At 38.9% G+C, this 14,426-nt stretch overlaps 1 protein-coding gene across 4 annotated transcripts in view; it reads right to left on the reverse strand.

Annotated features, from left to right (window-relative positions):
• Positions 1-14,380, reverse strand: part of LOC138033305 (PR domain zinc finger protein 14-like) — a 21,722-nt gene extending 7,342 nt beyond the window's left edge. Inside the window, exons 1-2 of one of the 4 annotated variants that reach the window (XM_068881063.1) lie at positions 13,330-14,380; positions 3,281-3,458 (exon numbers count right to left, since the gene is read on the reverse strand). In XM_068881063.1, the coding sequence (XP_068737164.1) occupies positions 3,281-3,437 (157 nt within the window). In that variant the 5' untranslated portion in view covers positions 3,438-3,458; positions 13,330-14,380. Of the gene's footprint in view, positions 1-3,280; positions 3,459-4,096; positions 4,443-4,882; positions 5,383-9,795 lie in introns of those variants that run through there. The other 3 variants (XM_068881062.1, XM_068881064.1, XM_068881061.1) reach the window with 3 other exon arrangements.
• Between the last annotated feature and the right edge of the window lie 46 nt (positions 14,381-14,426).

The raw sequence follows: 14,426 nt of genomic DNA on the forward strand, positions 1-14,426 counted from the left end.
CCAGAAATGTTTGCTACACTATTTAAATCCTGAGCAAGTTGAAATAATCACGAATGATTACAATAACACGAATTTTCATCATTTTCAGAAGACGTTCTCACAGCTATTCAAGCGCGGCGTGGACGACGACAACGGCTTTAAGCCTGGTTTCCACTCGCGACGCAATTGCATCAACAAGCACAAGTACAACAGCTCTCATTTCACCGTGAAAACGGCCTCGCCGCAAGCATATACACCAGCAAAAGGGTCAGATTTTTTTTCCTTTTTTTGCGCTTGTGCTTGCGTCGCTAGTGAAAACCTGTCTTCAGAGAACGTCAACTAAGAAATAAACATGCGTTGTTCCCGTCATTTTGCGATCATTCCAACTCGTTCGGGATGGAAAGCCTGTACGAACTTTCCTGATAAGTTTCAATCATCTCTCATAACATCCACATCGTTCATACCAATTCTATTCCAGGAAATTTGATCACTTGTTATGCAGAAGGATTTTGTTCAAATGCTCTGACGTGTTGAGTCTGGAAGGAGTGCTTTAATTGGCACGACACGGGCCAGACGTATTTTGTGCTTATGCCGTGTTTCTTTTTTACACAACGCAAGCGAACGCAAGTACAAGCGCAAGCACAAGGAATTCTGATCCTTGCGCTTGTCCTTACGCATGCGTCAACCCCGTTTTCACGGAGAAATAAGCGCTGTTATGCTTGCGCGTGCTTTTGCTTGCGTCAATAGGGAAAAACAAAATTTAGCCGTGGTCTCTCGTCCCTTCCAGTTGATCATCTGACCTCGTTTTCAGGACCAGAACGGCAAAGATGTGACGAAATTTAAAACGCATGTTCCAAGAGTGCAAAGCGATTGTCTTTGCTCATTAAAGGACTGTTGTTTTCTTTTCATTCATGTCTTCATCTGCGTCGTCGTTGCGTAAAAATTAAGCTCCATTTTTGGCAAGATTATCTTTCGAACTTCTCGTAATCTTAACCTTCCACTCGTTTTAAACTATGAACGCATAAATGAACTACACAAAAAGAAGAATTAAAGGAAAATCTGAACCAAAAACTATCGCCTTTTTACTTGATATTAAATTTCTCTTAACACTAGACATCACAGAAGAGCTGTACTTTCACTTAATCTGAGCGATGCAGTTTGAATCTTGGCCTCAACTTCTTAAAAGTTAAGTGTGCCACAAGTATGAAACTTGCCCATCAAAAAATATTTGTCTTTCTCTATTCCTGAAAAGACTATTTTCTCTATTTTTTTTCATAAAAACCTTTTGGCAAGAACGTTTGACGGAGATACCAACTGAAAGCGGCATTCTGTCTCCGTCTAGTGATGTGCTACACTTCGCTAAAAAGCAAACGCACAATGGTAGTTAACTACGGATGTAGACAAAACGGGGTGTAGGCCATGGCCTACCCTGTGGCCTACTCTATGGCCTACCGGGTGATCAAATTTAAAAAAAAAAAACGCAGAGCATTGCCGCAAATCATTCAACGTTAGGACCGTCTCACCAACGAGTTTCTTCTGCTGTTTTGGCGGCCAAGGTTTGATCAGTATTAACCTACTGATAGAACAAGGAATCGAGAAGCAGAATGCCGGATCCGCCACTGACTTGTTAAAACAGAAATATGTATTATTTTACATACCTCACGTCCGAGCCGTCCGCAGACATCTTCTGCGTGAGAAAAGCGGGGTTTCAAAAAGAAACTGGAACCCACTCCACAACCCTTACTGTCACGCAATACTGAGTCGGACTAGTCGTGATGATGTTTGCCCAAAGTTGAGGTTATCCGGCATTCTGCTTCTCGATTCCTTGATCTATCAGTAGTTTAATACTGATCAAACCGTGGCCGCCAAAACAGCAGAAGAAAATCGTTGGTGAAACGGTCCTAACGTTGAAAGATTTGCGGCAATGCTCTGCGTTTTTTTTTTTAAATTTGACCACTGGTAGGCCATAGAGTAGACCACAAGGTAAGCCATGGCCTCCAACATCACGTTTTGTCTACACCCGTTAACAACCGTCTTTACTCTACTCTGGCATTAGTCTTTTGTAACGAGTGGCACCTATCAAGGTAATTCAAACTAAAACGTGTTGCTGAAAAGGAGACGTCATCCCAATTTTTAGGCACATGATTTTCACAGGACCAGTGAGATTTTTTGTTCATGGTACACTGAAGATCATATCGGTTTGTAATCACAAACTTGGGATGCAATTCCTTGCATTTTACTCGCTTATAACGTTAGTACTTTTCCTGGTCACGTCCGCACTGATTTTCCGGTACATATTTTTTGGGGGCACCCAACGTCAATTTTCGCAAAATATCTGTTCGGAGGACGATTTGAGATCTACAATTTTCGGAACATTTGTCGTAAAATTAATTTCTTGCTTGCCTGCCTCTCCTAGGATTTTCGAACATCTGAAAAATGGTATAATTGCCCATTTTTAACGGATATTTACCCTAGAGAGGTCACCCAGAATTTTAGGGGGGCCTTTTTTCTGGCTGAGATTTTCGAAGAGGTAAGTTTTGATCCCTATAGTTTTTGGATCACTAGACGTTCAGCTAGGAAATGCGAACAGATGAAGAATTTTTAGGGGATAAAAATATGCCTATACCTACCGATTAAATACTAAAATATGTTTAACAATGCTATGTTTAAGTGTTTTTGAACTATATTCTCGTTGGGTTCCCCTGATTTTTAAGTTATAAATAACTCCTTAAGAACATTTCCAGGCTCAAATCGCAAAAAAAACTCCGACCGTTCAGTGTCAACTGAAAATTCCACGTTCAAGAACAAGTTACCTAAAAAGCTCTCTTTATATTTCTATAAATTTACAAAAGTTTTGCCAAGTCATAAAGCTCTTTCTTTGCTCCTTAGCAACAAGCATTTTTAGAAAAGAATGTTCTTAACAAAGACTAACATCGAAAAAAGCCTTCAAGCTTTTTATGAACGACGTTTCCCGAGGGAGTAGAAATACGTCAGAAATTTCCATGGAACAACGTTCATTAGAATTGTTCGCTTCGGAGCTTTCCTTTGTCACATTTTTTATTTTCTAGCACCTTCATTAACCATTGTTTTTCGCTAAGAAAAGCGTAGAAAACATAGCAGTAATTACAACATAAACAACAATGAAAATCCAGATACTTACTCGACAAAACCTTTTGCTTGTAATATAACCACAAGAAGAGCATTTTTTAAACAAAATTTCTAAGAGCTGATATATCATCAAAGGAGTAAATAAACAAAACCAAGTTTAAAAAATTCCTGGAAAAAGCAAGCCAAACATTACCTTGAAAACGCTGATTTACTGCAAGATCTTCATCATTCGAAGTGAAATAACCATACAGCGAAAAATTCAAATCTTCGAATGTAAATTTCCACGTGGGTAATGGCAGGACTGAGCTGTCATCTGCATACTTTGCGTTTTTCTGGTCTATCTTGTGCATTTTGCTCGAATCAAATGTGATCTACACAAAGACAAATATGGAAATCAGATAGAAATGCTCTTTCAGTAATGCAAACATTAAGCAATATTTTGTTGCCTTCGTAGCAGCTTTTCCAGTTATATCCGGTCATAACACTCCGGTCCATTTGTTTTCATGGCATGCCAGATAAAAAAAGTGTTTCGACCAAACCAAGCAAATATAAAATAGAGAAGATTCAGGATATAGCGGAAGAAATCATAAATTAAACATAGAAGGATTATCTATCATATTTTCCTCATTTAATCACCGTGTCGAAGAGTTAGAGCCGCCGGAGAACGGGTTCCTCGACACTGATAATTTCATGACCAAACACAGCTGGACCTAACATTCAACCTTTACAACATACATACATAGTTGAAAAAGAGAGTTATAAGAATTCAACCCTTGTTGTTCGAGAAATGAAGTTTCTGGCGCTAAACATCTCCGAAATTGAGAGCTCGCTGTTGGTACGCTTCAACAAACACGTGAGGTGAGCATTTCACCGAAGCTTGTAAATAACATTAAAGGTCACTGCACTTTCGTTTTCGACTCAAAATACTCCACTGATAAACATATTGAGAACGTCACGACGAATTTGTACTCGAGTTTTACCTGGGCTATTTTTTATCGGTTAAATTTACCTGGACACATCTGGACGCTCCTTTACGCTTAAGTGTCGTCTCTAACTTTGATAAGCAATCACGCGTTCTCGTAATGCACCTAGACATTTATAAGCATTTGCGCATGTGCACATGGCTGGACACGTCCGCTTTTCGTGGTGTCATTGTTTAATCAAATAATTGACGTTGGTTGTGGAGACAATTAATATAATGAGGCTGCTGAGCGGATGGCATAAAAATGTTCATGCAGCTGTATCCTTCTGTTTAGAATACCATTCAAGAAAGACGCGAGAAAAAGCCCTTCCTTCAAAAACACGAATGGAATGAGTTTAAACATGTTCGTGATCGAGGCTTGGTAAGGTGCGTTCCTTTGGGATGATCCGAAAAATGTTCACTAATCCACGATCACTTGGATCATGGTGGATCAAATAAACTGAAAAATCCTTTCCCAGAGTGGATTCATCGGTTCCTTTGATGCACTGTGATCCAAGCAATCTTGGATCAGTGATTCTTTTCCGGATTATCCCAAAGGAACGCACCCTAAGATGTCGCCATTGACAGGATACCGACACTGTCGGAAAAGGAAAGAGAGACATCCAAGCCCACCTGGCAAAGGACAGGGGTAGAGAATCTTTAAAATGGACGAAGTCCAGGCTCAGTTAAAACAAGATTTGGTTCAGTGATGTTAAGACGTAAGTAGTTAAGCGCGTAATTGTCTCCATCGGCGCATAATTTAAGCAATTTTCGCTGTAATTTCAACAATTAATGAGATACCTTTGGGCGAAAAGCTTTTTTTTCTATACTTACTGTTGTCACTGAAATTCAGTGATAGATCACTAGGCGGACAGCCTACAGAAACGCAAAGTCCCTTAAGAATAGGTTGCTAAATCGCTCATGCTTCCGTGTTGAGCGAAGGCATGACGTTTTCACTCTTCAGGCAGTGGAAAAGGACCTTTTACTAGCTGCACTATAGTTCCTTTTCTGAGCAAGCAACTCATTGCTTTTAACTAAAAAATAGCCTTCCTTCAGTAACACTTTCATAATTTCCAGCTGAGCAGTTAACATCCCAATATTAAAATCATCAGCGTAAAAATAATCCCTCCTGCATAAACTGCAGCCCTGTAGAGTTATCCTGGGAACTGACGGCCTTAAAGATCGCTACACATCTTTTAGTTGCAAAGTAATAAAATTCTTTCGGCGGCAATTTTTGGCCACTTAACTGTCCTATTTCTTACGGCGCAAAAGTAGGGGGCGGGGCTAAAACCCCGCAGCCCTTCCTTCTGTGGGGTCCCTGGGATTTTTTTCGGCATTTTCACAGACCAAATTTATCTTAGGTGAATTCTCAATAAGGCAGCGTTTACACGAACGCGGTTCACATTGACACGGTTTCATGACTTCGAAACTGCGTCAAAATCGATGAGGTTTGGAGGTGTTTACATGGATCTGTTTTAGCCAGAAATTCCGAGTCGTGATGGTATAAGCGAGCGCTGCACTACGTGCTAATTTCACTATTTTGAATTGAACAATGCAAATTTCGCGCCAAAATGGAAACCGTATTCAAATCGATGCGGTTTCGCTGTTTACACGACAGATGAAACCGCATCGTTTTGAAAACGCTCCACTTTTGGCAGAGGTTTCAAATCGACACGGTTTCGGCGACAGTCTCGATCGGTGTCGTGTAAACAGAAGGTGTAACCGCATCGAACACAAAGCGGTCTCAAATGAAACCGTGTTCGTGTAAACGCTGCCTTACACGACACCGATCGAAACCGTTGCCGAAACCGGATCGATTTGAAAACGCTCCCAAAAGTGGAGCGTTTTCAAAACGGTGCGGTTTCATCTGTCGTGTGAACAGCGAAACGGTCGATTTGAATACTGTTACTATTTTGACGCGAAATTTGCATTGTTCGATTAAAAAAGGTAAATTTAGCACGAAGTGCCATTACGACTTCGATTTTCTGGCGAAAACGAATCCGTGTACACACTTTCAAACCCCATCGATTTTGATGTGGTTTCGAAGTCATAAAACCGTATCGATGTGAAACCGCGTTCGTGTAAAGCTGCTCAAGATTCGTCTCGACGCACGTCGAATCACCGTCCTCCATCCCAAGGGTAATATTGGTTATGCAAGGTTTCTGATTGGCTGGAAAGGTAGTTATCCAAAACTTATAAAATAACTTGACGTGTGGAAAAACCATTTAAAGATACCGACTTTGCACGCCCTTGGTCATATGCTTCCGATATGAAAGAAAAATACCGCAACATCTTGCCTTAGCAAGTCGAAGTTCATCGACTTTATAATTGCAGTCATATGTACCAGGTTGCACTAAGGGTACATGTATACCTCGTACGTTCTAAGCCGGAAAGTTAAAAAAGGTGAGGCATCCCATAGGGATAGTAAAGATCGTCACTGATCCATGCAAGAGATAAAAGTACAATGGAAACTTAGCCACGTAACCACAGTTTACGCATTTACAAGTTAAAAGCGCACTAGCTCAGTCACTCACTCATTTAGCCACTTTTTTGCCTGCCAGTAAGCCCTCTCTCTGCGGTGGGAGAACCCTAAACCTGACCTCATTCTACCCCCAACCCGAGTCCCTCGGGAACGCCGGGTTTTCAGCAATTACTCCCTCGGGGTGCTCCCACTTTGCTGTCTCCAGTTTTAACACAACTTGAATACCTTAGCATCAGCGTAATTAACACTAAACGGCAGCCCAAGAACATGATCTGTTAAGTAGTTAATGTTCGTGTCAGTCCACTCTTCACAGGCAGACGAAATACCGTATTTTTCTTTTCTTGGAATATTTACGAGACTTAAGGTGATTCCTCAGTATTGCACTGCGCATCCTGTCCTGCGCATATGTTGTGTCAATATTTATAAATTGGTCAAATTTGCAACATTGTAAAAATGGCGTAAGTCGATCATACACGTTGAAACAGTTTTCAAATCACGTGAGCGAAGTTGTGAATGACCCATAATTCTTTGCGAATAAGCGCGCGCATTCCGAGAACACGGCGAATTTTGTTTCGATCTACGACGATAGAGATAGACAGGTACGATGGTGTTTTACTCTTAAGGTGCCCGATCACACTTTTCGCGCGTGCTCTTGCCAACACAACATGGCTTCAATTTAGCACTCATTTTATTTGCTCAATGCTCCCGCTATCTGTACTGTTTTTCCTGTTTTGATGGTATTAGTCTTTAATGAGGAATGTATGTTAGAAAAGGCAATGATGCAAAGCACTCCGCAATTCGCAGATTTTTCTTTGTTATAGAGAGAACCCAGCTAAATGCAGCGCATGCGTAGTAAGTTAAAAAAATGCGATTGAATGCAGAATAGCTTTCTCGGAAATACGCCAATTTCTCGAGAACCACTCGTTAGAATTTAACGAAATTTGGCACGAAAATACTTTAAGAAACAAGTAATTGGAGTATTGAGAAAAGTCTGAATCTTAACAGAGGAAATTCTAGATATTCCAGTGAACCTTCAACAAGGGATAATTAAAGATCTCTCTGTCAAATTAAATTAAAATAGTGTTAACTTGTGAGCATCGTCACAAGCTTGTTGCATGCAAATTATAAAGAAAATCTAACGACCAGATTTTCGGCAAATAAACAAAACCGGTTTTAAAGGCTTCTTTATAGTTATCATGTTGCCATGGCAACAGTATATACCTCAGCTTAACTATAAAAAAACCGAAGTTCGTGTTGTTCGTGCTACCATTTTTGGCGACCAAAGGATCAAGGGTTTTAGAGAAAAAGGTAAATGAAACATAGGTATCAAAAACTGTGTTCAACGACCTTAAACGAGCACGGTGACCTATATTTTTTATTGCATAATTTTTGTGTACAAATCATCCTCTTTAAATAAAAATAATTTAAAAATTTATAGGAAGGAAAAAAAGATACAGCTAAAAACGTACACAAAGCCCCTTACCCAGGGATGTAAATTATGTAATGATAAAAAAGAGCGAAAGAAACTTTACACAACGTTTCGATGACTCCATCGATGACTCCATTCGATGACTCGAAAGTTTCTTTCGCTCTTTTTTATCATTAGATGTTTAACTAAATCTAATCTTATTCGAATGTAAATTATGGTCTTCAAAACAACGACTCTAGAAACGTTTTGAGTCGACGTCGTTTTAATTTGAAGGATTTTTCTATAAACTATATAAGATAGTGTTCCATATACCCTAGACTTTCTAGCTATCAGGTGTTTTTTCAATCTTACTTTAAAAACCCTCTCGTTTAGCTAAGGCAAAATGTACCCTGAGCCGATGAAATAACGCGCTTGATTAGTATCAGTACAGGCATCAATGGGGTACGATTGGCCCATTATATCTCTTAATTAAGCAAGCACGGTGACTTATCTTTTTTATTGTAGGGATTAGTAGGGAACATTCAGGGAAAGTTTCAAGAAATTTCGTTCGACTATTTTTTTTCTGAGGAATCACCTTAAATCTAAGGTAGGTAGAATATTAAGAGATGCTTTTCTGGAAAAAAGTTGTCATAGAAATCATGGACCAATATAAGTTTAGTCTTTTTAATCGCAGTGTAAATAAAGTGAAAGATATCACTACTATTTCGATACCATTGGACTTGCTTTCGGGGACAGACCAATTTTAAACACGTCCGGGAAAAATATCCTCATATACTTATTCTTATTTTTTATCCTCCTTTCTTTATTCTCACCATGAGAAGCTTCTTTTTGTATGCTGTCTCTAGTTTCGTTTATCATACTGCTATTTTATGATAACGTTGTCGATCTCAAAGTAACGGCCATAGTTTATTTATTTGTGATTTATTTCCCCAATATTCACTGCCATTAAAAAAAAAAAAATGAAAAAGGAAAAAACGCTCGTTTTAAAAAACAGGGAAATGACTAAGTGCGCTTTCCGAGCTGGCCAGCCAAACCCGTCAGTTTTGAAAGGAAATCATGCAACAATTTGAAGGAAAACTTTCATGATAATCCCCCGCATCCTTCTGGAGGAGTATATGTCATCCTCGAAGCGTGCGAATTTGAAGGCGTTCAAGAGTTAGTCCTTTCAAATGCCCGGTCTGGCCGATCAGTTCAATCAAATTGAAACCGTCCTTAGTCAACCAAGTACAACGACTATAACGCACTTTATGTATACTTGAACAAAGTGAACCAGACCCAAATATAACTGACAATAGTTGACTCAATTCAAGATTAATAACGTCTTGAAATTTGGATTTAGGGACGATTCCTTGATGACCACTTTTAAGGTGATTGTGAACGAAATCGTTCAAATATTTCGTTACTTTTACGTCTTTGACGGCCTTATCAAAGTCGTCGTTGTTCATTGCTTCCAAAAGCGTTAAAGCTCGTCTTGTTTGTCAACACATTCCATGAAAGAACTATGTGGTTGCTAAACACCGAAGCACTAACTACACATAAAAATAGGGTAATATAAAAGGCCATATTCTTGCTTTGTATCTTAGCTGAAACGATTAGAAAAAAGGACCTCTTAACAGCTCTTTTGTTTCATGATTGAAAAACTGTTAATTGGAAGACCAGGGGAAGTAACGAGTCGACAATTGCATCACTGATACTAAAATGTTTACATAAAGTTGGTATAAGATGAACTGATTTCTTGAGGACACTGACAAGTAACAACGCTAAACGCCTAAAATTCATCATCTTACTTCAATAAAAGGGAGACTAAACTTTGGAATAAAATCTCTATAAGCCTACCTTGCGCATAAAACGATGCCTTCACTTTATCTTTCAATGTGGAGTGACGCAGAAACTGCTCCGCTGCTATGAAGGCTCAATAACAGCAGAATTCGCTTGATCTCAGACGCTCGTCCCAAGGTTTCTCCGCGCGGTATCATAGGTGATTAATTTAATTTTCTGCTGTGCAAGTGATAATGTGATTATGCGCGATGCCCTGTTTCTATCCACGTCGACTTCCTCACTGACTGGCTCCACTTTCATCTGTGAATGAAATGAACTGTTCGCCGTAGTTTTCCTACTGGTGAACTGCGCTTTTATTTCAACGACACTCCACCACCTTTGTAATATTTTGTAATACTTTCAAAAAACGAAAAAAAGATAACCAAGACGCAGGTCGAGCCGATTACAAACGCAACGGACAAAAGCCATTCTCCACAAAGATCGCGCGTTCCTTTGACAGTTTCGTTTCTTTGGTCATGTAGTGTATAAATAAAATAATCAAGAAAACTCTTATACTCCTTTAAGGGTAGTTTAGATAGCACGATTTCTGTTTTTAACTTTCGCATGTTACAAGGCGACACTACGACTCTACCATAAATCGTGTCGTGTAAGGAGGCTCGAAAGGGTTTTCAGCTGCTCGCGTCAGCTCATGATTCAAATGGGTCTATTTATTTATTTCTTTATTTGTTTATTACAATTTAATGGCATTACAAAATACAAAAACACACAAAAAAAGAAAAATGCCATAAGGATAGTCCGTAAAAGAGTCAAAGACCCCATACTAAGACAGACCACCTAGCCATTAAAAAGTACCAATATCCAAATATATAAATCCAAATATTAAACATAAAAAAAACACAAGGATAAAATAGATCTACTAAAATATACCATGTCAGTTCTCAAATAATCAACTTATTCAGTTGGTGTTTGCTAAGAAATTTATCACACCACGCTTGAAACTTGAGATGCTTGAAGCTGATCTAACTCGAAATGGAAACGAATTCCACATGTCTACGATACGATTAAAAAAACTAAATTTAAAAGTGTTCGTTCTAGCATAGTTCTCCTTTAAAGTGAGGCTGTCTTTTTCTCTTAGGGGATACCTAGCAGTATCAGAGCAGATATTAATGTATCCATTCAAAACTTTATAAAAAAAGAGTACATCAAAAAGAAATCGTCTATGTTCTCGAGACAGTAGATTAAGCTTAGAGATATGAACTTGATAGTCATCTCCAGTTTTTAGAATAAACTTTGTGGCGCTACGTTGCACTCTTTCCAATTTAGTAATATTCCTGGCAGTGAAAGGCGACCAAACAACAGACCTATATTCCAGCTGTGACCTAACCAAAGCGCATTACAGAGTTCTTAGCGTTGAAACATCTCTTAACTCTCTGCAATTCCTCTATATTAAACCAAGCACTTTATTCGCCTTGCTGGAAATCTTGTCTATATGAGAGTTCCAAGACAGTTTGAGGTTCGTGAGCAAGCCAAGGTCGGAAAATTCAGCGGTAACTTCAAGGGTGGCACCCCCCAATTGCAGAGGAGCAAAAATAGGGGAGAGATTTTTTGTAATCCGCATTAACTTTCATTTCTTTGCACTGAAGCTCATATGATTTAGCCGAATTTAGCCGGGTTACCAGAAATAAACAAACACCGCTAATTTCGCTCACCTTTCTCCTAATTCCTATATATATATCTGGAATATAAATATATCTCCTATTTACGAAAAGTACGAAAATTCTACACAAACGATTTAATGGTCACTTAAATCCGTTTGTGTTGGCCTGTAGCTCCACTCGCGCGCGGACTCGAATGAGCGCGTGACGCATGCGTAAATGCTGATCTTGTAACCTCATATTTCCTGATTTTGAAACTTTACTCGCTTATATCTCTGCTTCCGGACGGTGAATTTTTTTCATTTAAAAAAAAATTCTGTAGGTGAAAAAATAAATTAGCGACACATTTCAAAAAAACTTATTCTTCTGAAAAACTGACCGACAGATTTTGTTGAATATTAAATATTTTAGAGATTATTTCTAACATTACCTGGTAACGCTGAATAAGAAGATTTCACCGTTCCGTTTTTTTTAAAAAGACAATATATCTTGATTTTATGGCTAAAAGAAATGCCTTATATAGTTGCCATGGTAACGTTATTTTGGAGGAAAATGGGATGTCTCAGATCTATCTGTTTATCTACTTAATACCCTAGCCAAATTTTGTCTTGATATGATTACCCTAACTGTATCTAAAAACAAAATACGTTTATTTGTTTGAAAAAAAGGAGAAACTATTTCGAGCCTCCTTAAATTAAACGAAGTCGCTTACAAATCCTTCGAACAAATTGTAGGCTACCCGTAGCCTCTTGTTCCACAAAATTATCCGACACTTAAATTTTCAGCATAGATATCCGAACAGATCAAATTCTTCTAGGTGATAAAAACATCTCTTTATACAGTCTTTATATTTATTTTTAGTTTATTTATTTTAGTCACCCATACATGTACAATGCAGATGATTATAGTTACAGAATAAGCAACAAAATATAATAAGATATTGAAGCAGTATCAAGGAAGCCTAAAGAAGCTGAAAGCTTATGCGAGTAGGCTTCCTTGGACTAAAATTTAATGACGAAGTGCATGGCTTTAAATACAGGACGAGCAGGCGTTGTGCGCTCGAAAACTTAAGAAAGAAATAGTCTTTCACTGAGATAGTTTTTCAGATTAAAAAAGATATAGAAGGAGAGCTGACTATTGTGACTGGTAGAGAATTCCAGATTTAACGTCCCTGATAAAGGATACTGAATTTTTTAATACTAGTTCTCCAGAAGACAAAGAGAGGTTGATTATGGTTACAAGGGGATGAACAATGTTTTGAAAAGACTGTTGAATTATTATCATGGCCAGAGGCTTTATACGTTACAAGGAGCCTACAAATGTGTGTCAAAGGCTTTTGGCTTAATTTGCTCGTTCGGTGCCCTTGTTATATGCGAGGACTTAATCCATATTTGGAATTGTTGTGAGTTTTCACCCTTACATCATGATGTGTTGTTTCATTGAATATTGACGAGACCTGGTGCTTATCTCCAGAGTATTTGGGGGCGTTCTGCTCAAATGCAATGCATTTTTCTCTGCTACCAATCACTGTAGTAGACGGGTTAATTGGTCTAATTACAGCGTTGTGATTGGTTGATCTCGATGCACTACGTCGGTTTCTATTTTTCGCTGTCCCCCAGCTCTCGCTGCAACGTAGTTGACGACCGCAAAAAAAGCGAAACCGTAAGACGAATTTCGAAGACGGCATACTTATAAAAAGAAGCAGTTACACTCAGGCTGTAGTAGTTAAATTCAGCCATAACGGAAAAGATGACCGAACACATCAACCGCAAGTGATTGGTTACACTGATTGAACCTGGAGTTGTTGTTGTATCAGAAATAGTTTTCCCAAGAGAAATCTCCTATTGGAAATCGACTATTCAATTCGTTCCTTATTGAACCCTGGGCTATCTGTCTCGATTAAACACGGGGCCTCTAGACAACCATGGGTACTCACAAGGCATGCTCATGTGAATAACGAAAGTGTAGACTGCTTTCATTCCACCAGTGGCTGCTGATTCACGGTAAGCGACCAAAATAACGACCACTGACTTGTTCCAAAACAGGAAATCGACGAATCATGAACTTCTGGCTATTCTCCGCAGCCTTAGAAATTAAAAACCATGTTGGTCACAAACGCTTATAGAGTGTTTTCACGTGACGTCACGGCGGCCATGTTGGTGTCCCTGAACAAAGGAACCGCGACCATGTTGGTGTCCCCAACTAATCCTCCGGGAATTGAGCTCTATTATCATGCAAATCTTTTCTTTTGTTTTGGTGGAAAAACAAGTTTACCGATCACGTGAGTGAAAACACTCTATAAAAATGGATCTCCGCTACGACTAAGTAAATTCCAAAAGCAGCAGAAGGCCGTTGCATTCAGTATTGAGCGGAAGAGAGGTGAGCGCGGCGTCCGTTTGAAAGGACGCGCACAAAAAATTATCCAATTAAATCTATATTCGTCAATTCAAGGAAAAGCAACAAGGGCCCGTCCCAAGCTTTCCAGGGGCAAAGACTTGCATTCGAATAAAACAAAAAAATGGGAAAGGCTGATTTTTTTTTAAAACTAATTGTGTTAAGTGCCGTTTGTGTCGCCAAATCAGTTCTCTTAGTAGTCACTTATGTTATTAATTTCCAGCTTGTAACGTTATGTGTATATGTACTCGGGTCTCCGTAGTGGAGCTTTGCTCTGTGGAGATACCCTGCCTAGTGGCAAAATTTATGAATAAAGAAATATATAAATAAAGAAATAAATAAACATTATAAAAGCCAATATTTTGAAAAGCAATGCCTTTTTCCAACAGTGTTTTGCATTTTACAAAGAGTAAGTTCCCAGTTAATGCTGGGCCGTTCCAGTCCTTTGTGGAGGAAAAGAGACAAAATTGTCATCTAAAGAAACAGATGGGCCGTTAGCCCCCGTGCACAAAGAATTGGAACTACCCAGAGTTCACTAGAAGCTTGCCATAAGCAAAATAGTATGTTGGAAATTGAAGTAATAAAATTTAATTCAACCGGGCTGATAAGGTCAATTGAATATCAGTAAAAAGATTCAAA

Source organism: Montipora capricornis, chromosome 14 (assembly GCF_036669925.1).
Source record: "Montipora capricornis isolate CH-2021 chromosome 14, ASM3666992v2, whole genome shotgun sequence".
In the NCBI taxonomy this organism is placed as follows: Eukaryota; Metazoa; Cnidaria; class Anthozoa; order Scleractinia; family Acroporidae; genus Montipora; species Montipora capricornis.